We start from the raw sequence: 24,207 nt of genomic DNA, 5'->3' as shown, positions 1-24,207 counted from the left end.
CTCTCTCCACTGACGCTTCGGAAGTTCGCTTCCCAGGAGAAACTCTGTTCCAATCCTTTCTGCCTGTCCGTTAACCATCTCTCCCTCCCTAGGTGTTCTCTGCCTACTCCGTCTCCCCCTCGCGGCCCTCACCTGTTCCGCATCCTGCACAGTCAGAGGGAAATCCCTGCTTACCATCTGTCGAGGTTCGCGTAGCCTTAGCGACTATTCTCTTGCAGGATACTTCTCGTTATGGTAGGAATATACTTATCTGCTGAATCCTGTCGGCGACTCCCACATCAGAGTTCTCTCTAATCCTTTCTTTATTACCGATATCCGAACCAGCGTGCTCTTTCAAGGAAGTGCCCGCTCCACTGAGTATAGCTACACTCCTCCAGAATCCCGCCGAGGTGGGTTTTAAGGGATCCCGGTCAGGAAGCCACATATGTGGGTGCTTAATATATTTCTTACCTTCATAGAAATCACACGTCTGCATGGGAAACTTCCTCCTTGCTCCACCCACTGCCACTGTTGCTCTTCCTCTGCTGCCTCCACTTCCGCTACAGCTACTGATAAAGATCAGTTGCATTGGTATCAAGTACTGACTACGTTATCCTTCCTTCTTTATCCTATCCTCGTCCTGATCTATTACTTGCCTCTCCCCTTTATCGTATCAGATGAAGTCTTTGCCTTAGAGGATCCCCGGATCAGCAGCCGAAGATTCCAGCTCCAGCGCTGACATCGCTCCCGATTCCAACGACAGGGTTTTCTACCCCAGAGGGTTTACCTGGGGGTTTTGCCTCCCTCTGTACCTGTTACCTCAAGCGGAGGGAGATAAGGTTCTCCAGAGTTTTCCCACACGCCCAGGGATTGCCTGCTGACCAGGTTAGTGGTTTCTGTGATCCAAGGTCCATTACAGCACAGATCTTTAAAGTAGGCCTGTAACTCCTACTAATTCATAAAATGTGGAAAATTATAATGAGAATTCAGAGTCTCACTCTAATGTCTTAGAAGAGCCAGAGGAGTCTGAGGAAGAGAGCCCCCTCTATGCCTCAGCCTGCCCTTATGCCTCAACCTTTGTCCACTGGGACCCCACAAGGTCCATCACTGTCCATTATATCTGTCGCTTGAAATAATGAGGCTTGAATTGGAATTCAAAAGAATATAGAACCAAGCAGAAGCCAAACATCAGGACATCAAACTCCGGCAACTAGAAATGCAACATGCTCTTGAAATGAAAAAATGGTCTCTTGAAAATGTTTCTCTCCCAGAGTCCTGCAGGTCTTCCAGTCCAAAGAGGCCCCGCCTGCCCAATGAGCACTGAGTATGTATGATGCGAAACCTAATATTTTGGATAGGTTGAGTGCTTTTGAATACAATCATGGGATTCAGGGTCTCACAGGGAATCTGTTGATTCCTTGACTTTTGTCTAAGCTCCCCCAGGTTGCCACTGATGCTGTAATGGAGGTGGGGGAACTTGAAAGATTGTAGTATGAGAATGTGAAGCTAGCTTTGATAGCTAGATTTGGGAAAACTCCTTCCCAGTACCTTAAAAGGTTTAGCACCCTCCCAAAGACTGATGCTACACCTTGGGCTACATGGGTGTGTGACTGTTTAAAAAACTTAGATGGATGGGTTAAGGGTTACAGAGTAACTACCTTTGAAGGAATTGGATCCGTTTTTGTTGGAATCTTTTTTTGATGTCTGCTCTCATGAGCTGAGACAGCATTTTGCTGACTCAAAAGAGATTGATTCCAAGAAGCTAGCAAAGTCTGCTGACTTGTGGGTTGCCAACAGGACTACTCGCAAGGATTCTGGGCCACTCACAGAACGGATGAGGGGAAAGCAGCACAAGAAAGATGACACTGAGAATTCTAAATCCAACCACCCAAAAGAGGTCCACAAACAGAATAAGGGAACAACCATATGGGAAACCAGGCCAGTCTAGTGAAACCTCTGGTCCCAAACCAGAGGGAGGTCAGCAGAAGCCCCCATTGCAGAAAATGTTTAGTAAATGTTATGCTTGTGGGTCAACTGACCATGTGAAAGGGGATCCCAAATGAAAGGGTAAACCTTTAGGGGGCCACACTGCCTCCTTTAGCCTTCATCCCTGAGGGAGAAGTACATATGGCAAGTGGAAACTTTCATCTGTTGGCTGAAGAGTCTCAGCCAGTGTTTCTTTGGTGTCCCTGGGTCTGTGGGAACAGCAGAATGTAGATGTGTATCCAGATAACACAAAAGAATATTACAAGGACAGTGTATTTGTTGATGGACAGGAGACCCCTGCCATTAGAGACACTGGGGCCAGCATTACTCTAGTGGATGACACCTTTTTTTCAAACCTGAGGATGTTGCTAAGGCACCCAAAGGTCCCACTAAGATTGCTGCAGGCCCTCTCCAGATGGTTCCAATACTACCAGCTCTCATCCAGTGCAACAATGACTGTATGAATACCTGTCAGTGTTCACAGTGAGGTGCCTGGGAGAGTCCTGTTGGGGAATGACTTAAAAGCTCTTGGAGTTGTATCCAGCACCCCCAGGCTTCCAAGTAAAAGGAAGCAGGAGCAGACTAGGAAGGCCAGAGAGCTCACTTTAGATGACTCTCAATGGGTTGTTAATGAGGTACCTATAACCCCACCCCCCCTCCGTCCACAGGAAGAACAAACTTCTAATCTTCTAATTCCTGGAAGAAAGAGGCAAAGGGGACCCCCAAGGTCTCAGGAAGAAAGAAAAGTGTCCCCCCGTGCGCGAAAAAGACATCCCCAAGAGGACAGTCCAAGGTCACACCTGTGACCCCCTCCCCCAACTGAGGCTGAGTGAGAAGACCAACCAGAGGATGGTGAAGCAGTTACTGGTGAAACAGAACTGGAAGAAGACCTTCCCCCTGTTGGAGATCTGGATCCTAAAGACCATCTGCAGATTTTGCTTGCAGAAGGTGGCCCCTGTAGGGCAGACTTCAGCAGAGGTCAAAGTGTCCTACTCTTGAAGGACTTCTCCAACAGACCACTCCCCAGCTGGAAGGGCAAGAGCTGGGGAAGCATAGGCTGTACTGGGAGGATGGCCTCCTTTACAGTGAGCCTATAGTCTACCCCAGGGAACTACAGAAGACTTGTAGTGCCTCAGAAGGGGAGACCCCAGTTTCTACAGTTAGCCCATGAGACCAGCCATAAGACAACCTATCCCATGACGTGCTGTGGCCTCCCTGGGCTGCAAACCACCAATAGGCTGGGACCTCCGACGATATTGCAGTGCATAGTCTTCCCATGAACAAATCCTTCCAGACCTTTGAGCTCCAATTGGACCTCCAGACAAGATCCCTCTCCTCAGAGTGCAGGACCGAAGAATCGAGGTGGATTGAGCGGGCGGTAGACGTTCATCTTTGGAGCCTGTGAAAAGGTGCCAAAACTGCAGACCAATGTTGAAGCATGAAGAATCCTTTGCTGTGAATCCTTTCTCCCAACTGCTGCTGCGACATCCCTTCCAGAGTGCCTCCTTTCGTCACTACAACCAAGGAGCCGGAGACCGGGTCCACCTCTGCTGCACCGTGAAAGAATCCAGCCACATCTTCACAACTCCTCAGGTACTGTGGGACTTGGGGCAGTACAAACCAAGTCATTCTGTTGCACCTGTGCTGCTGGAATGCTGATTCTAGTGGTTTTCCAAGGCCCCTGAAACCTTTTTGACCCACAAAATCATCTTACTTGTAATTGAAGAATCCTCTGGAACGTTGCCTTTTCTGCTGCTGTGCCTTACCTGCTTTACCTCCAATCTGACTTTGAAGAACGCATACCTACAGGGGGATGAACTGCTAAAGCCTTAAGGCCTCTGAAAAGTAATACACGTCTCCAAGTATTGCCCTGCTATTGTTGGTGTGGTTTAACCTTTTTAATTCTACAGCAGCACATTTTCTAAGTTGCTATGACAAGTGAGTTTACTTACTTTGAACTGTGTTCATGAATTCTATCCTTATTTACTTATGGTTTACTCACCTAAAGTATTGCTTTTGTTTTCGATTGTGTTAATTAGTTAAAATAGTACTTACTTACCTGAATAACCTTACCTTTTGTATATAAAATAAATACCTATTTTACTATAACTACAAGTGCCTGTGTATTTACTGAGTTCATTGTACTTAACTGTAGCTCACATGTTCATCCTAAGATGAGCATGGATGCTCTGCCATAATAACAAAACCTTGTAGTACAATCTTATGCTAGAGGTTTGGGGCGGTCTACCGAATGTAGTTTTATAAAGTTTTAACACAGGCAGAGTTTAGGAAACCCCGCATAGAACAGACAAAATCCCCCGATTCGTCACAAGGTTTGCACAACTGTTTGAAGTTGTACGGTCTGTTTCTGATGGGATAGCAATAAAAACTTTGAATAATGCATGGTTGTGGATTGGTATGCTGCATTACCTATTCCCCATTTTGTTTTGTTACTTAGTTGAGGAGCTATTCATGCTATGCTGATCCGTTGTCCCCACCTGAGCTGCAGTGCCCTCCTCTTAATGGGTCATTTTTTGAAGGGTCTTTCATGGTCTGGATCTTGTTTTGCCCTAACACCTCCTTGGACTCTACCCATATGGCCAGGAGTCTCCAAGTGGAAAATGTTGAGACCTAATTATGAAAATGACCTCTGCACTTAGCCTTCCTGGGCAGTTTCAGCAGCACGCACTACCCTGGTTCACCTTCCCGGAGTCCTCTGAGTCTCCTCGATCTCGCTGTCTTCAAGGTGCCTAGGCTGTGTAGTCTTCTTGGTCCCCCTGATCATGGTCGTCCTTTAGAAAGCTTGTAGTCCACTCTGCAGTAATCCATCTCAAAGACTCTAGTCCTGGAACCTGGGTGCAGTACTCTTCTGGTGGGATCCTCTAGGCTCCCCAGTTGGATGGTTGCCACCTTCTCTGCTCCTGTGACATGTAAATATGACTTGCCGACATTTCCTCCATAACAGAAGAGAACATTTACTTGTTCCTTTTCTAGTTTATGGACCCACTTTGCTGAACCTATAAAACTTCCTCAAGGTGACCTTTGAGATTTGCCTAGCTCTAAATTGCATATGTGCCTTTTTTCCCCTTCGGTTACTGGCGTTTTGGATTGCCAACTGTAATTTGAATGCTTTGGATTTCATATGCCTGTTTGACTAAACTATGGGCTTCCTCCCACTCGTAAATACATTCAAAGTAGATTGTATTTATGGTTTTTCTAACTCTTTGTCTACTAAATTAAATTTTGAGTTGGGCCTTTAATTCGTCCCTTTTTAGACTGACTTAAATTCCATGCCTTAATGTGTTTTTTACGACGGGACTTTGTAATTGAGTTTCTAGAGCTTGTGGATCTGCTTGGATCACATGCTCTGCATAGTCTGACATCTAGTGGTAGTCGCAGAGTATTACAAGATTTGTTTTCGAAACTCGAAAATGGATATCGACAGGGCGTGTTAGTAATACTATCCCTAGTGTGATGTGTACTGTACCCTTTGTCCTGCATTCTTAGCGGTCCCTCAGATTGTTTCCTTCTGCCATTGTAGTCGGTCGCAAGTTGCAGAGTTCTTTTCCAGGCTGATATATGATATGGCATTTATAACGCGCCTATACACAAGTGTTTCAAGGCGCGACGAGGCAAGCGAGGGGTAACAAAGGGAAGACAGACAACGATCCTACTAGGCCAGGTGACATTCATATCGCGCAAGTGCATGGGAAGGTGAAGGGGAAAAGTGCGGGGGGGGGGGAAGGGAGAGGGGGAAGTGCAGTACAAGGGATAGTGCAATAAATAAGATAAATTTTAAAAAAACGGCCCGCAGGTGGCAGTGTATGGTAAGTGCAGAACATAAGTGCTGGTAGGGGGGGCTGTAAGGATACAGAAACAGTCCCCAAGTGCGGGGTTGCCAGGGAGGCAGTGCAGATGGGCAACTGGCGTGCCTGGGCCCAAGATCCAAAGGGAGGCCAGGTATCCAGTGCAGTAACTGTCAGGAGAATCAGCAGGGGAGAGGGGGGAGTGAAAGCAGAAGCACAGAGGAAGGTTTTGAGGTGCTTCCGGAACCGGCGATGGTTCTCCTCAAGTTTCAGGGAGGCAGGAATGCTGTTCCAGAGGGAGGCCCCTGCCGAAGAGAGAGATCTACCACCAACTCGTTGCTTGGAGAAGCGACTGACCCTGAGGGAGTTAGAGCAGGAAGAGCGGAGAGGTCGAGAAGGAAGATATTTAGGAAGAGGGAGTTGAAGGTATTTCGGCCCCAGGCCCCAGAAGGCCTTGTGGACAATGCAGATGGTTTTGAACTTAATCCTCGCAGCCACTGGGAGCCAGTGCAAAGATGTCTGTCCTGGAGAGATACCATCCCTGGGCTTGAGGCCAAGGACAAGTCTTGCAGTCCTGTTCTGGATGAGTTGCAGAGGGCGGAGAGTAGAGGCAGGCAGATTTAGATAGAGGCTGTTACAATAGTCCAGCTTGGAGCGAACCAGGGCTCTGGAGACACTGAGCTTCTGGGGGAAGGAGAGGAAGGGGAAGAAAACCTCTGAGGAGGTGCAGCTGGTAATGTGACTTTTTAGAGACATCAGAGATGTGAGGAGAGAAGGAGAGTGCGGAATCAATATGACCCCGAGGTTTTTAGCCATGCAGGTGGGAGCGGGAAGAGGGCCAAAAGAGGCCGGCCAGAGAGCTGCAGGGAAGGAGGGAGTTGGTGTGCTGATGAGCAGAATCTCAGTCTTACTGGCATTAAGGCAGACGTCATTGGCGGCACACCACTCCTGGATGGCAGACAGTCAGAGATGAGGGAAGGAGAGGCGGAGGCCGAGGGTAGCCTGAAAATGAGCTGAGTATCGTCCGCATAGCACTGAAAGTTGGGGCAGAGAGCGGCAATGCGGTGGGCAAGGAGTGCCAGGTATTGGTTGAATAACCAGGGAGAGAGGTTAGATCCCTGGGGGACACCACAGGTAGAGACAAAGATATCGGAGAGGAAAGACCCAAGTTGGCCCTGGGAGGGTCGGTCAGAGAGGAAGGAAGTCAGCCACGCCAGAGCTTGACCAGTGATACCGAGGTCATCATGTAGACGGTTGAGCAGGATGACATGGTTAACCGTGTCAAAGGCAGAGGCGAGATCAAGTAATATAAGAACACAAGGGGTGTTAGAGTGAAGGTTGGAGAGCAGGTCTTCACGGATGTTCAGGAAAGCAGTTTCCGTGCTTCTGGCAGCTCTGAAGCCAGACTGATGGTCATGAAGACAACCAACAGATTCAGTGTGGAGATTGAGCTGGGAGATGGCCAGTTTCTCCAGGAGCTTTCTTAGGAAGGGGGTGATGGCGTTTGGGCGATAGTTAGCCGGGCAGGAGGGGTCGGCAGAGGGTTTCTTAAGAGGGTGCACAAGGGATTGCTTCAGGGAGGATGGGAAGACTTCAGTGGTGAAGGAGTGATTGCAGAAATCAGCCAGAGCAGGAGCCAGGGAGTCGATGTGGTCCTTGATAGTTTTGGAGGAACAGAGGTGAACCTGTTTCGACAACACTTTCATAGATCGGACTTGTCTAGAAACCTGGTCTGCGGAGAACAGGGGAAAGGCAGAGAAGGAGGGAGGTGAGGTGGCTGCAGAGAGGCCAGGGGAGGAGCAGAGGGTGGGGGGAGGCGGGGGATAGGAGGACAGGGGGGACAGGATGTCCTGAGTTTTAGAGATGAAGTGAGAAGCCAGTGCCGTACAGAGGGCATGGGATGGGACAGGGGAGGTAGAGACTGCGGCAGGATTGGCCAGTTCCTTGCAGATTTTAAAGAGGTCTGCCGAGTTGTTTGATGCCTCAGAGACGCGGGCTTGGATATGGGCTCTCTTCTTGGTAAGGACAGAGAGCCGGTATTGTCTTTGGCGCAGGCGGCAGGCCAGTCTGTCAGAGGATGTACACGAAGCACACCATTTCCTCTCGGCCACCCAGCACTTGCGTTTTAGGGTGACGAGGTCTGAGACGTACCATGAGTTGCACTTGGCTTTGGACTTCAGGCGGATTCTCATGATGGGGGCAAGGATATCAAGAGTATCAGATATAGCAGAATGGAGCATGGAGAGGGCTGTGTCAGTGTGAGTCAGCCAGAGGGGGAGGAGGAGGTGAGAAGGTCGGCGGCGAAAGCCTCAACTGAAACGCGCTTCATGGGTCGGATGACTGAGAAGGTGGATGGCAGTGCTGGAGGTGGCTTGGCCTGGAGAGTAGGGAGGGTGAGGTGGGAGGAGAGGAGAAAGTGATCACTCCAGGAGAGAGGAGAGAGGAGTGGGGAGAGGGGCAGAGAGGGGAAGGTCTGAGGAGATCAGGACATCCAGAGTGTGTCCTGCAGTATTAGTTGGGCCAGAGGGGAGAATTGTGAGTGAGAGAGAGTCGCAAAGGTCGCGAAAGAGTCCAGAGGGAGGACAGGGGGCATCCAGGTGGATGTTGAAGTCTCCAAGAAGGAGGGGTTGAGTGGTTGCGGCCAGGAGTGAGGAGGAGAGGCCACCCAATCAGATGAAGGAGGAGATCTGACCAGGTGGCTCATAGATAGTAGCCACAGTAAGGGAATGGCTAGGGGAGAGAGAGAGCCTGCAGACGAGGCATTCAAAGGAGGAATAGACCTGCGTGGGAGTGACGGAGGCAGGAATCCACTAGGAAGATCAGGGCTACACCCCCTCCAGGGGGGTTGGGCCTAGGCGCGGAGAGGATCTTGTAGCCATGAGGTAGGAGCGTGTCAAAGCTAGTGACAGAACTGGCCGTAAACCATGTCGCGGTGAGACTGAGGGCATCGAGGTCAAGTTCTTCCAGGAGGCGGCAGATATCACAGGAGTGTTTGACAGCAGAGCGAGAGTTTAGAGTGGCATTATGGAGAAGGTTGCCATCCTTGAAGGACTTCCGAGGCGGGGTACAGCTCAAAGGTACGTCCTTCCGAGGTGTAGAGCCGGGAGGGGGCAGAGAGGTGAAGGCAAGGTAGCCAAGCTGGAGGCAGAAGATTGAGGTGAGGTAGACGCAGAAAGGGAGGAGGGGACAGCAGGAGAAGAAAGGAAATTGATGAGGCGCAGAAAGCTACGATCAAAGAGGTGAAGGTTGGCCTGAGGGCCTTGGACAAAGACGGTCCCATTTAAGTAAACCTTAATGATGACCTTAAGAGGAATGGAAGGGGGCCAGAAGGGCGTCACAGCGGGTGCCACCATTAATGGGAGAAGAGGAGTAAGGGGAGAGAGCACAGAGACCATATGAAGGGTCCATTGTTCTGGCGAAGGAACGACAAAGAGATGTCGGTGAGAGTTTCCTTAGAGGAGGCACTGGTGTAGGTGTCTGCAATAGGGAGGCCTGGGTTGGAGACCAGGATGTCCTTTTTAAACTTCTTCCTACCAGATTTGGTGAGGAGGGCAGGATAGTCGATACAGAAGCAGTTAGAGAAGATAGGAGAGACAGAGAGCACCATAGAGTAGGTGGGAAGGAGAGAGGTGGAGGTACTGGAGTGGACGCCAGAGTCGGCAAGCCGGGAGTGAGAGGCAAGGCGTTGAGCAGTGTGCCAGGATGCCAGCACTCAGACTTACGTAGCTAAAGACAGGTGAAAACCCACCTAGGTTTGAGAATCCTGAATAGAGGGAGAAAGGCCTAGGATTCACAGAGCAATTTTAAAAATGGGGTACCAGTACATAATTTCAACGGGTGAGATCACAGCAAGGTTAGCGGGTCGAACCAGGTGGACACAAGAACCCCGACTGTAGAGAAGGTTGGCAATTGATCTGGCGTCTCCTACGGACACCTGCAGACACCGCCAGTCAGGAAGCCGCCCTTTGCCTAGGGGCCCTTAGCTGAGAGGGGCTTCCGGGAAGGGGGCTGCCTAGGGACGGTCACCTAAGAGCGCCAAGCAACCAATAGGGGCGGGGAGGTGGTGGGCTGGGAGGCGGGAGGGAAGAGGGAACACGGAAGTGGCTGAGGGGGTGGGGGGAACGGAGGGCAACGCGCTCCGAGCGCACAATGTACAGGAAAATAAAATACAATCACCTGGAGGCCAAGGCAGGCGAGTCCTCCTCCTGCAAGGTGGAAAAGGCAGGAAAGGACAACGGTCAGCTGCTATCTCCGCTCTGATGACAATGAGGCGATTGTATGGCCCAAGCAACAGATGCCAGACAACCAATCAGGGCGGGGAGGGGGTGGGCTGGGAGGCGGGAGGGAAGAGGGAACACGGAAGTGGCTGAGGGGGTTCGGGGAGGCAGGGCAACGCGCTCCGAGCGCACAATGTACAGGGAAATAAAATCGCCTTGAGGCTTTTAAATGACTTTTAATTAGGTGAAAGTTTACTAGTAGACTGCTTTATTTACTTATAGTTTCCTTTTACTGTGCAACCAACAGACTGCTGGTCGGCTTTCAATGGACAACCTCATCGTCAACTACTTCACTGATCGACCAGACGCTGCCTACACAGGCCTCCTCGGGCTTCTGCCCTTACAGTAGAGGGGGGGGGGGGTCATACTGACCTCTTTGCAGAATGCATATTCTTCCATCCCCTTTCCCTCGCCAATTTGCCCTTGTAATAAATAATGGACAAAACTCCCTTTAAATTTTGTTCCACCTGCCACTGAAAATTCCAGTGGAAGGACACGCACCAAGTGTGCAATTAGTCTCCCGAGGGATCATCCCAAAAAAGTTTGCAAATATTTGCAAAATGTTTTCTACTCCTCAGAAGCTGGCATGCTAGCGCAACGCAGGTAAGGCATCCATCGACATGACGGAAGACTCCAATAAGGGCAGTATCGGGGTCCTTACAATGCTTAAGGTGAGCAGGGTTTGTTGGAACCACATGTGCGGGCCCCCGACTCCAATAAGCAGGCTGGCGAATCTGTAATGGAGAAGACACCCGGCGACCAGAGCACCCATAAACCCAAGAATACTAAACCCATACCCCACGCCGACTTTTGACAATATCATCTAGTGTCAAAGCCCACGCAAAAAGCCTTGGGTTCTTCCCTGTCTTCTCGGCTATCGCGGACGCTTTTGTCTCATGACAGGCCCCAAAACCAGACCCCAAGGTTGGTTTAGACACCGCACACAAAAAGGCCCTCCTTTCCCACCCCAAAAACAGGCGGCGAAGGGCACAATGGCATCCCCCAAGCAAATGCCAAAAATGCAGGAGTTAATCAAGCAACAGGTCAGTGCTACCCTGCTTTTAAAGCAAGGTCACCGAAAAAGTCAATGTCGACGCCTTTGTCCTCAAAGCACACGGCTGTAGATCCCGCCCCAACCCCCATACCCCCCACCCATGTAGACTCTCTCAGGGGCTATGCACCACAAAAACCAGACTGCCTCCCAGGCCACCCCTATCGTGTCAGGCTTCCCACCTATATGTGATTTATACTTGTTAATAGTTTAATACAATTTAACGAGGATGTCTAGTTTTGTGGACTTTATGGACAAGCACCCAGATCAACAAACATCCCTTATAGATGCCTCACAGCCAGGGGCCTCAGCACACCAGCCCCCTGCCAAAACACCTTGTCTAGAGCCACAGCCTAGCACCCCTGCTCTTGGCACCCTGGCCTCGACCTACCAAGACCCCTCTCAGGACATGTACTATGACCATCCCTCAGAGTCACAAGACCCGGGGTTTTACGGGGTCGATGTCTAAGTAATCCAGTTGCCAGATCACCAGGACCAGCCAGTAGCAGATTCTCCCGTTTATAACCAGCTGCAATACAATGAACTCCTTCTGAAGGCTGCACAGGTCTCGGGAGGATAGCTCAGGGGCAACGTGCTCGCCTTGAAAGCAAGACGACAGAGCAACACAGGTTCGATCCCCGGGTCCGCGCTTAGAAACCTCTGGGTATTAAGCGCGTTATAAATAACCAATCGTAACACTTTAACATTGACACGCAAGAGACACAATTTGACAAAAGGTCTGCCACCCAGTTTATACCGCTCCTGCAGTCTATATAAAGACTCATCCAGCCCTCCCTACTTTCGCCTAGTCTCACAAGGGCAGTTAACCCCCGAATAGAGAAACTATTCTGGCCAGCTCCCACTGACCCTCTGTATATTAGGGGTCAGCTTAAACCTTGTTCAATAGTGGTCACCACTACCAGAAAGAGGGCAAGCATTCCTCTCGCATCGGCCGAGGACCTGCCAGACAAAGCAAAAAAATCTATACTTTCGGGAGAAAGGTTGCCTCCTCAGTGGCATACCAAACCAGAATAGTCGTCAACACTAAGCTTCTAGCTAGTAACGACTGCCACAAATGGTATGACCTGGAACGCCAAGTCGACGCTGTCCCGGAACCCCTAAAGTCTCAATTGTTAAATACTATTGCAGAGGGCAAGCTGGCATCCTCAAAAACATTTGTGATGCAGCAGACCATGCAGGACCCATCATCGCAGAGGCTAATCAAGCACAATCAGGGTTTAAGTTGGAAACTCGGGCTAGCCTCTTAAACATGCTGGTGGACCCTAACATACTTTTATGGCAGGCTGACGAAAATGCCCTTAAGAGTGCCAAGGAGGAATGAGACACTCTAATCCCTTGACCAGTTAAAAACAAGCCCTATGGACAACGGGGCTCATCAAACTCTAGAAGGTTTCGGGGTCAGGGTGCTCAACATTCCTCAGGATATACTCGGGGCAGACAGTTCATCTTGGGGCCATCTTGGGGCTTCCTCTTCCAGTTTTCTAAGAGGAAATAAAAGGGCCAAGGGAAGAGGCAGAACCTCACCTGGGAGAGGCTCCACTCCCACCCAAACAATGACTTACCGCTACAGCCTGGCTCATGAAGTCCTAGAATTCGGCCACTTAAATCTTCCACAAAGGTGTATGGATATCCTAAAGGAGGCACGGAAACCCAACACCAAACAATGCTATTTTAACTAGTGGAAGAGATTTGTGATATGGTGCAAGTCGCAAACCTTAAACCCGATTGAATGTTCACCAGCTAACTTTCTACATTATATGCTTTACCGACTAGACTCTGGACTAGTATTCAAGTCCATCAAAGTACACCTGGCAGTTCCTGTCATTAAAGCATTCATGGGAGGGGTAAAGAGGCTATGACCTCCCATCTCTAACACTCCACCTGGTTGGGATTTTATTGTCGTGCTCTCCAAGCTCATGGGTCCATTTCTTGAGCCTATGCACAAGGCCCGCCTAAAACATCGGACTCAAAAGACTGCATTCCTAGTAGTTAACACCTCTATAAAAACTAGGCAGTGAGCTACAGGCTTTGGCCGTACAAGACCCTTTCTTCATAATACACAAGGACAAAGTTGTCCTCGGAACGCATCCTAGGTTCTCACCGAAGTTACCTTCAAAGTTCCATGTCCATCAATCCATAGAACTTCCTAACTGCTTTCAAAATCAATCTAACTCGGCAGAAAGAAGCCTCTGTACGCTTGATCTACAGAGGGCGGTCTTGTACTATGTGAACAAAATTAAACCTCTATGGAAAATAGACCAACTCTCGTTTCTCTAGCACTTGGAAGAGAAGGTGATCACATAAACACCCTACCGCCTAACTAAGAGCGGAAACATCCCACATAGCTTTTAGAAAAGCTCTGAAAACCACCCTCTTTAAGTGAACACCACTTATAACACCACTGCATACATCTATGTCTGTAAAGTACAACTGTACTACGCTCACAGTTCCCTTGTAACCTCGGAACTGTAGCCATGCCTGTAACCATGTCGTCATCTGTGTTCACACGATATCTCTTCATGCCAAGTAAACTCTCTTGTAACAGCGCCACGATGCGTGAGGGCAGCTGGGCGCTTTAACCTCTTAAGTGCCATTGAGGTTCCGCCCCAGTGCCAATGGCTTTTTTTTTAAATCGCAGTATTCACCGCCCAAACCCGCCAACATTTCCCCCCTCATTAAACCCTTAAGTGCCACCGACGAGCCGGCTCGTCGATGGCATTTAAAGGGTTAAAAATGCAAATAAAATAAATAAATAAAAATAATCAAAGAACGCCATCTCCGGATGGATAGTCCAGTGCATACAGCTCTGCTATTCCCCATCAAAGAAAGACTTAATGTTCACCCCCAGGGCACTCTACCAGAGGTACAGGAGCTACCTTAGCTTTCATTGCAAACGTCCCTCTAGATGCCATTTGCAAAGCTGCTACATGGAGTTCCATCCATAGGTTCACACAGCATTACTGCAGATTCACAGGTGCGACAAGCGGTCCTAAACATCTTTGCCGCTGTACCTTCTCACTTCCCCCCTCCGTCTCCAGATACTGCTTGCTAATCTATGCAGAGCATGTGATATAAGCAGATCCACAAACCTCAGAAGAGATTCATTACTCACCGTATTTGTATTTCTGGTGTTTGTATCTGCTTAGCTTCACGTTCACCTACTCTTCCTTCCCTTAGGGAGTTGAAGGTGCATGGATGTTTTCTGGGTTATCACTGTTTCTGCTTTCACATCTGTACTCGCGCTACACTTCATGCAACCTCATGTCCGAAACAAACAATCTGAGGGACCCCGACATGTGAAAGACCATGGGTACAGTACACATCACACTAGGGATAGTATTGTTAACATGCCCTGTCGACATCTGTTTTTTCGAGTTTCAAAAACAAATCTTGTAATAATCTGCGACAACCACCAGATGTCGCACTATGAGGAGAATGTGCATCTAAGCAGATACAAGCACCAGAAATAATATGACGGTGAGTAATGTATGCCATATATTTTTCATTCCATACCTTCTCAATTTGTGTGCTTATGGGGACCTAGCCAGGCTTTGACTCCCACACACACCCTCCCTAATGGTTTACCATTGTGAAAGTTTAGACTATCCTGCGCGACACTATGTAAAGTGAAGGTAGGGCCACCGGAGGCTAGTAGGGGGTGTCGCACTTTTAGCAGAGCAGCGCTTTCTGAACTTCTTTTTAAAATGTTTATATACTAGTTTACTGAACACTAATCTTTCCGCTGCTGTATCGGAACTCGGCAAATATCAAAGTAAAGTCAATGAAAATTGGTTAACGAGCAGGTTTAACCTAATGTGCCATTGGACATTGATGGTTGAGGAAGTACAGGATGTGCATTTCATAACTTTTCGCATAACTTTATTTAAAGAAAGGGCAGCTGAGATTGAAGATGAAGCTTTTCTAGAACGAGCAGTAACACTTCCCTCTTTGAGATTTTACGATCCGGCCCTAGTGCTCCCGAAATCCTCACCATCTATAGTAAGACTACATGCTCATGATAGCCGTAGGCTATTGCTTATGTACTTACCCCTGCAAGCGAGATTACAATGGTTAAGATTAGTGAAAATGTGTCACTGTGGCTTGGTTTTTGGGGGCGGGGTGGTCTCTGCAGGTTTACAATTCACATGAGGAAACGTGGGCTTAGGCAGATTTTTAATCAGAACAATATAAGACTCTGTATCAGCGCAATTAATTTTTTCATGAATAGGAATGATGGCAAATTCTTATCTGATGTAGCCAATTTTATTAAGGAAGCTTTTAAAGTATCAAATATTTTATGGAAGATGGGAATTTAGTTTTGTATGTTTTACTATTTGAAGGTTAGGGCTTTGTATTCTGTGGGATATTTTATGTATTGTTGTGATTTTAATTGTTCATGGATGCATAAAATGTATTTCTTCTCAGTTATGGACAGTTTTTCTAAAGTCTAACTAGGGCTTAATAAAACCATATGAGGCAGTACACTCTTAGCATAAGGCTGTACCACCTGAGAACATTTTGGTAGCCTAGACGGAGCAGCCAGGCTCATCTTGGGAGGGAGCGAGGGCTGTAGCTTGGTGCAAAGAAATTGCAGCATACATATGGTCCAATGCAACACTGAAACACTATGAATTGTAAACAATAAATGGTTTATTTAAATACAAGTAGGCAAGATGCATCTTGGGAAAGTAAGTACTATAACGTATCATATAAACACAATTATAAAAACAAACTCAATACTTATGGTATACAAAACAAAGTATAACCTTATTTACATTACAATAAGCAGTCAAGGTGACTCAAACCTAAAACACATTAAGCTATTCTTGGGACATAAAACCACAATAGTAAGACTTTTAGAATACCATAAGTAATTCAAGGGCAGCAGACCCCGTTTGTCAGAATATACAGTGTTATTCAGTTTCAGAATCGCTTAATTAGACCAACACTGTTTCAAGTCTTACCTTGCAACATGGGTAACTTTCTTTTTCCAAGAATGGATAGTTACACACCAATGTTACTTTTTAGAACAAAGTTCAGAGCGAGTAACGTATCTTGTATATTGCCTAGAGGCCTAAAGCTACTCAAGGATAAGTATACACACAGTGAAACTATTTTCAGGGAAAGCACAACCAATAATACAGTTTAAGAGCAGCAGCAACTATTCAAGGTGAGTATAGCTATTGGTATATAAAAGTATTACATTATTTCTATTATAGGAATGGACGGTTTAACCAAGGCTACTTTTCACAAGTGTTATGTACAATTCTATGGTAAGTAAGGTCTCAAGCAGACCTTTAAGAAGACACATACTTTTCTGGGGGACATATTGCAACTCTTGGACCAGTAGTAACTCTAGGACTGTTTTAGATCTGTATGAAGCAGAACACGGAAAGCAAAACCCAATGCTACAATTTAAGAAGAACTCTGTTATTCAAGGTAGGTAAACCCTATTGGTAAGCTTTTACACTCATTCACTTAAGAATAATTAAACTGTACCAACATAAGTACTTTAAAGAAGAGTGGGACACTAAAAAGTATGTAAGTTGCTTTACGTACCTTGAATAAAGGAGCAACCAGCAACTTAAAGGTAAGAACTTGTGTGACGTATTCTATTTCAGAGATAGTTACAACTCACTCATTTACAAGTAAGTACTTTTCTACTTGTTATAGTTTTCAAGCTAGAAGCCCTGGTATTTGTAGTCCTTCCTTTATAGCATGGGTTTTCTAAGAGGCAGAAGATGGACCCTAGTGGTCTAGGAGCCAGCTGTAGGCAGGTTAGGATGTGGTTCAGATGCAGGAAGGTCGATTTTCCAGAGGATATCTTCAACAAGTAAGTATTTGCTTCAGAGTTAGTGTTCAGGGACTTCACAGAAGGCTCCCTATGTGCATTCCAGCATTAGGCCTGGGTGAATGGTATGGGAAAACGCCTAACCACAAGAATCACCCAACTCGACATCACAGGATCCTCACAAAACTTAAAATAAGTATTACCCAAGCCAACACAGTACCTTAGGAGAAACAAAGAGCTTCTAGGTGGATGCATTCGGGATGCAGCAGCACAGGACCCGGTCACTGGATTGTTGGTCTGGAGACTGAAGAAATGGACGGGAACTTGCAGCAGTCGCCAGAGGAGACTTCAGCGAAGGATTCTTCTCAGATTCTCGCCGGCAAGTAATATGACTGAAAAGTAATTAAGGTAAAAGCAATGTCACCAGCCATTCAAGTAAACTTGCAATTGTAACAGAAATGTTACCAGGTAAGTGAGAACGGGGATATATTGCATCTCCCCAGCACTCCAAATAAGGTGGGATGTGCTGGCCTCACTAAAATAAATGTAAAGGGGATGGGAATCCCGCTTTACTTCTTGGGAACAGTAGTTCACCCAAGAAATCATAAGAGAATTACAAAGGGATGCCTAAAAGTTATAGGAAACTATACCTCCAATCACACACTATGGAATGACATGAAAAGGTCACCCATTGATAGAGTAAAAGACTAGACGAGAAGGCAAAAAGATTCCCAATCATGTGGAATTAAGGGAAAATAATCAAAGTCCAGCAAAAAGTCCTGTGGTTAACATCTGTTCACCAACCTCTTTTGTAGCTGCACACGCGTACCCACTTCTTGAACACAAACTGCAAGGCAGAAGCTTGCTTTTTGCAAGCCACCCATAATTCTCTGACTGATCTTTGTGGACTACTGCTACTACCTCCTCCTGTATAGTTTGTAATCCTCTCCTATGAAGGAAATGAGGATGCTGGGCACACTGGACTTGTGCACGTGTATGTTTGTGTTCTATTGTTTTCTGTCTTCAATCCACCCTCTATCACTGTTGTTTTGGCCAAGTAAACCCACTCTCCTGGCTGACTTAAATGTTCAGCCATGCAGGAGCCTGTAGGGTATGTGGGCATTCGCATATACCTTTGGCCCACAGGACATGCAGCTTCAGTGCATTTCTTTCCCCAAACTTTACCAAAAGTGCTGTTATGTCCACTTCACAGGCAAGGATTTACTGAACTGAGCATATGACCTTGCAAATGTCCTGGAGCAGTCGTTCTCACAATATTGCATGCAATGTAAGCCACCACGGTTTTGTTTTTAACCAGTTATGTCCCCTGAAAGCATCTCCCATATTGATCATGGCATCTTTTCCTCTCGTGGCAGACCCTGGACCAGCTGGAACTGAAGAATGAAGGCATCACATTGTCCCTGGAAGAGCAACTCAATGCTCTTACTCTAACAGAGCTCGACTCCCCTGATCCCAAATCCATGGTCTCCCTGAATGGTTCCAGCTTTAAAGCCGACCTGTTTGAGAACACCCAGGAGAGCAGCAAGGTACGGAATGCCATTTGTGTACTTCTATTGGTTTAAGTATTTTTACCAATGTAAGTGAGGATCCCTTGCATATTTAGCTATGTCTGATTTTATTCTTCATGAACCCAGGCATTTGGCCTCTGCCAGTGGTAGTATGCCTTTCACCAGATGAGGGCAAGCGAGGGAGGTACACTAGCATTAGACACCATTGATGAAGGATTTTTTGTTTAAAGGTTTTAGAGTGACATTTAGTTGTCTAGGAGGATAAAATAAATATAAAAATGACAGGCTATAAACCATTCACTGGTGCATTTGGTGATTCAATGGTGGTGACGCTAGTAATTGATTGGGTAACAGAAGTGTGGAATGCTCACAAGGGTGCCTTGTCAGTGTGAACCTGGTTCCTATCTCAAATGTGTGGCAGATTTTCAGACTAATTGCTGGCTGTACATGGTGTAGTGGGCATTGTAGAGTTCATTTTTTTGGACTGGGATCATTTGCTAAGATAGTTTCCTGCTCAGTAAGGTTTGTGTGGGATGTACGTGTCCAGTGTGCCTCTTTGTATGAGGTTTTTGTTTACTTGTGCGTATGAACTGTAGCAGGCGAAAGGTGTGCAAGAGTAACTGTACATTACTGACAGCCTTGTGCTTGTCTCTAGAATTGACAAGTGGGCACTGCAAGTAGAATGGTGGTAGCCTCAGTTGTAGCCAGTAGATGCATCTGTAGTGGCCAGTTTTGGGGAGGGGAGGCATGTTGGGGTTGTGTTTAAAAAGTTTATTATTTGCACTGGGTGGAATTGTGCTTTGCAGTTTGTGAATTTGACTAGGACAGTCAATCTGAGTTGTCGCAGTTTCTAACAATGTTTTAATTTCCACCCTTGAAATTCTAATTTCAATGCCAGTGAAGTCCTAATAGACTCTTTTGGGCAGGTGAAGGAGGGGACTGAAGCTGTATTGTTTGATTCTCCGAAGGTTGCCGAATAAGAGTTTCAATCTAACGGGAACCAGCAACATTTTTGTTTTACGCCAGCAGCAAATGTTAGGAAATATATATTTTGTTGCTGCTTTCCCTCCATAGACCTCTATGGAACCACCCAACCTTTTGCTGCTTTCTACCAGCCTCGCCTTTTGAAGGCAAGTTGAAGTCCTTTTACTTGTCTTGCATTGCTAAGCGTGTTTCTTTTGGGAGCATTGATCAGCCCCCGTGGCTATTAGTGCAGGAGAAGACTGTTCTCCAGTGTGGAATCATCTGTTTATTTTACACTGCACTCTCCACCTTACAATGAAGTGCGGTACTGTTGATAACATTTCATTTTTTTCACAATATCCTCTGTACTTGATAATCTCCAGCACTTTTTGCTGGACTCTTGGATGTGTTTCCTGTTATGAGTGAGTGCACCCTTTTTACACACTCACTCATTCTTTTACTTTATCTCTAGGGACTTTTGTCAACCCTTTTGGTTGCATCTTTTTGGAGTAATGTGTTTGTCCACCTTTTAGAACATCTGCAATTTATTATTGCAGTACACAGCACTTTATGTGCAGTGTTGCTGTGAGATCTATGAGCTGCCATTTTTATTTTCCTTGTGATAACTGGTGCCAAGGATAGGGGGATCATTTCTATCCTGCCTAACTTTCGTCGAATCTGCACACCCCACCTTATGTGGAGTGCTGAGGAGACACAATGTATCCCTTTTTCCACCTTCTAACTTTCTAGTTAGTGACAAGTTCATCTGAGTGACATGCCGCCCTTAAATCTCTAGATCATAAACAATATTATAGTATACCAACAAAGGATACAGGTGGAGTATAATCATAAAAAAGGATACAGTATTGATCCAGATTCTTTCTTCTTAAACTTCAGTGAAGAATCCTCAAGGAAGAACCCTTTCTATTGATTACACCCACTGCCCGATGTAATAAGCATGTCCTGAGCGAGGAATCAATTGAAAGGGTGATTAAGCACACTCTCCAATCTGTGTATTAGAAAATAATAAGTTAAGTAATTCATCTACTTCAGCTGACCTCTTCTAAACCCGCTAGTTTCCACACTAACCTTGTAAGAGTAGTTTGCTGAATGTCGAGGTGAACTGTGGAGCCCCGGATAAATCCAACAAAAGACACAACAAGGAAAGGGGAAGTTAGTAGGAAACTAATCCTGAACGGAACGAGGGTCGAACTAGTGTCGGGTAGGTGCACTCTGGATAGCGTCCTTTAGTTCTGTGCACAAAGTATGACACAACATAATCCTGGCATCTCCGTGAATGTTCAAAACAGAAGATTTCTTCACTATGGTCTTCACTATGGTCTGTAGTGCTTTATTCACCCTTGAATAATACTGGAAAGCAAATGAATCCCATCTGGGATACAGTACTGATGAGTGCTCAGCAACAGGATCAGTTTGGTAAGAAAAGCAATGACAAATCTCGTAACTTGGAAGTTTTAAAACAATAATTGAATGTTTTATGCGTCTGGAAAAACACGACAGCGAGCAAGCGCTAAAGAAGTTTTCACCTGACTTATGGCAAGGACAGGACACCTCCGTGACTGGAATTGCGGAAGGCGTTTGATGAAGATTCTGTGAATAGATGGTAGCGTTTTAGGAAACCTCCGTGAGTAATTGAAAACGGCTTCCCAGCATGCAAATGTGCCTCCACGCCCAGAATGAATGCGTGGAAAAGGTCTGCAACCCGGACCTTGTGAACCAAGGAATACTCAGAAAAGGAGTCTGAGAAAACAAGAGCAGCCTTAGAAAGCAAGGCTGAGGGACGCGGTCAATAAAGTGACCGCGATCATGAAAGAAACACAGTAGCAAACAATCAGAAGCATGGAACGCTTAGAGGAATAGACCTAAATACGCACAGAAAGCACGTGACTGATGTCGCCACCAACGTGATCATGTGATTTTAGGTGCTGGACTACAATGCCGTTTTGCGGGGAGTTTGGAAAATAGACTCTGCCTGTTATAGAACAGTCTTGCTGCCGTTCTAAAAGCATACAGATTCCTGCTACCATATGAAACAGGTAAGTGAGGCATGACACTGAGTGGCTGGTGGCAGTGAATATGTTCTACCTATTTATTTTTTTACTTGCACTCAGGCTGCTGTTGCAGCTGCAGGAATGGATACATCAGCCACCAATGATCTAAAATGGTGCCAATCCTCTTGTTTTACCAACTCTTGATGACCTCTCCTTTGTTTGGCCGCCTTCTGCCATGCTGGGTGGGGGGCTGGGCGGGGGGACTTGATAGTTCTTTTCTTTGGTGGCCTTCTTTGCGATAACCCGCCAAGGCTCAGAGTGCCTGAAAGGTAAGGAAGTGGGAGCCGTGACCAAAACTCTCCTGGTCTTTGTCCTGCAGTGTGACTGCCTGGATTCAGTTTGAACTAGGAGGCTGGCTGTCCTTCAAGACAAGCCAGCCCCCAGATTTGCATGTATGGCTTGAATGTTGATTGGATGTTCCAGCCGTCTTTCCTGCATAAAGGAGATGGTCATGGAGCAGCAAGGGAGCATCGACCCATAGAAGAAAGAATCTGAGGAAGGACGACCTCTGTAGCGACCACCAGCAACCACCAAGCGCTGCTGAGGGACCGCTCCAGCCTCCTCTTCTGATCAACAGGGAAGATCCAGACCGGATGACTTCCTCCCCTGGACTGTCGGGACTAACCAGTCTCGAGACAACCTGTGTTTTGAGAGGTCCTTCGAAGGGATGCGACCACCCTGGACTGCAATTCCCCAATACCCTGGGACCTGGACCAGTTTGCTGTGCATTGGCTCCTGAATTGCAGGAACTGCGTGGGCCTCCTGCTGGACCTCCAGTGACTCTTACCCGCTCTTAGACCACTCCCCTTCCAAGTCGGGCACGGAGTCTGCCGTGTGACAACCATCGCTGAACTGAAGCCTGTGTCGAGTCCCAACAAGCCAGTATCGTGAAGTTCTGCTAGGCGTCCCATCCAAAGAAGCTGACCTTATTCAGCCTCCAGGCCAAAAATCCAAACAGGAGCTGCAGTCGACTTCCTGGGGGCCCACTGGTGACAGTCTTCTTTCTTCATGAAAAGGTACTGTCCTTCTACTAGGTACTCACCTGGGTGCTTACTGTGTTGAATCGGACTCCTCCAGAGCTTTCAAGACACATTGGGGTGGACAACCAAACGGTGTGCTCCTAGGCATAAGGGCACTGGTCCTTTTGGTTTACAATCCTTTAGAGGGGTCTACTTGACCTCCCGGTGCCCCCTTTTTTTTTAACTAAACATTTTACTTACTTGCAACACAGAAGAAACCTGCTATTTTTGATAACTTTTGACAGCATCTGCCTTCCTTTGTTCTGCTGCCCATGGGACCTTGTTCCCCAGTGCCTCCTCTGACTCGTATCCCCAGATAGGGTTGGACTTTTTGTACAGGCTGCTTAACAGTACTTATCAATATCTGTGGTGGGTTACTTAATGTTGGTTACAAGAATTGGTTTAGTACTCTTGACTACTTGCATGTATTCATCTAAAGTCTGCTAGTCCCTTGAGTAATGCTTACATGTCTTACTGTCTAAATGTGAATAAGTTTACTTACCTGTGATTCTAATATTGTGTTAGTTGCCTTAGTGGATTTATAAAAATATTCCTATAAATACTGTGCAAGTGTTCTTGTCTAGAGGTGTGTCCTGAGTTCTTCGTACTTGCCTGCGGCCCTTCTCCCTCCTAGACTAGGCATGGCTGCTCAGCCATAGCTCCCAAACCCTTTATGTAGTTAATGCCAAATCTATGAATTGGAGCCATGTGCACACAAGAGTGAGTCTTCTCGAGTCCTACCATGGGTGGACTTCAGTAAAACTCCCTAATGGGCACAGATACTTGTGTCCCTATACCTTTGTTTTTCATAACTTTGTGATTACTTGCATGTGTCCAAGACTGGCAGGTAGCAGCGCATCATCTTCTACAAGGTTTCCTTTAATGGTCTTGAGCACTTTTGCATTTTACCACCTAATGCCAAATAATGCCATATAATCGAAAATGGCTGTGCCACGATATTTTCACCTGTTTGGGCATCTTGTATTTTAGCCTTCCTGCCCTCTCTGTGCTAGATTTGCCAAATATGGTAAACCCTTTCCAAGGGCAAGCTTCAGCCTTCCCAGGCAAAATAGCAGTTAGTGTGTGGCTGGATCTGTCTGGTCCCAGTCTGCATCCATGTCAGTTGCTTGGCAGATGTGTTGGCCAGAGGCTGTTCAGGGTTGAACAGTCCATGCCAGTATGAATGAGGCAGATTTCTACTATTGGTTGACTAGGGGGCGACTCCAGCTCGTATCCTGGATAAAAGGGAGCAAGGGGGACTGCTGTAGCACTTCAGCATATCATCATTGAAGCCAAAATTCCTTCAAAGAACATCATCCTGCTAAAGAACCAGAAATAGTTGTTGGGAGTAAGCCAGCAGCCTTTTCTTCATCTGTCCCAGCAAAGCCCTGCTCCTATGCTGGTCTCCTGAAGCCTTTTATCAGTGCTTCGACCACATGTACCGGTGGGAACAACCAGTCTTGACTCCTGCTTGAGGATCCTGTCCTTGTAAGCCTTCAGAAGTGTCCTGGAACCATCCGTCGGCTCACCAGCTTCCAACTGGGCTACCTCGCTGCATCAGTCGCCCTCTCGAGTTGAGCTTTTGGGGTTTTGCAGTTCTCCAGCATGGGTGGCATGGAGTCACATGCTCATGAATAGTCCCCGTCAGGCTGGGAATCATGAGTAAAAGAAAAGTTTCACTTTCATTTAACTGTATTTTCCCTCTAAACCAAT

The 24,207-nt window shown here is 46.9% G+C and overlaps 1 protein-coding gene across 3 annotated transcripts in view; it reads left to right on the top strand.

Annotated features, from left to right (window-relative positions):
• Positions 1-24,207, top strand: part of TTF2 (transcription termination factor 2) — a 1,006,608-nt gene that overhangs the window by 773,207 nt on the left and 209,194 nt on the right. For all 3 annotated transcript variants that reach the window (XM_069635774.1, XM_069635772.1, XM_069635773.1), the window contains one exon: positions 18,288-18,458. In XM_069635774.1, coding sequence (XP_069491875.1) covers positions 18,288-18,458 — 171 coding nt within the window. The remainder of the gene's footprint in view (positions 1-18,287; positions 18,459-24,207) is intronic.

The sequence above is a fragment of the Ambystoma mexicanum genome, chromosome 7p, assembly GCF_040938575.1.
Source record: "Ambystoma mexicanum isolate Mex_15411 chromosome 7p, UKY_AmexF1_1, whole genome shotgun sequence".
NCBI lineage: Eukaryota > Metazoa > Chordata > Amphibia > Caudata > Ambystomatidae > Ambystoma > Ambystoma mexicanum.
The sequence above is the reverse complement of the archived record's forward strand: the minus strand, read 5'-3'. Positions and strand labels throughout refer to the sequence as shown.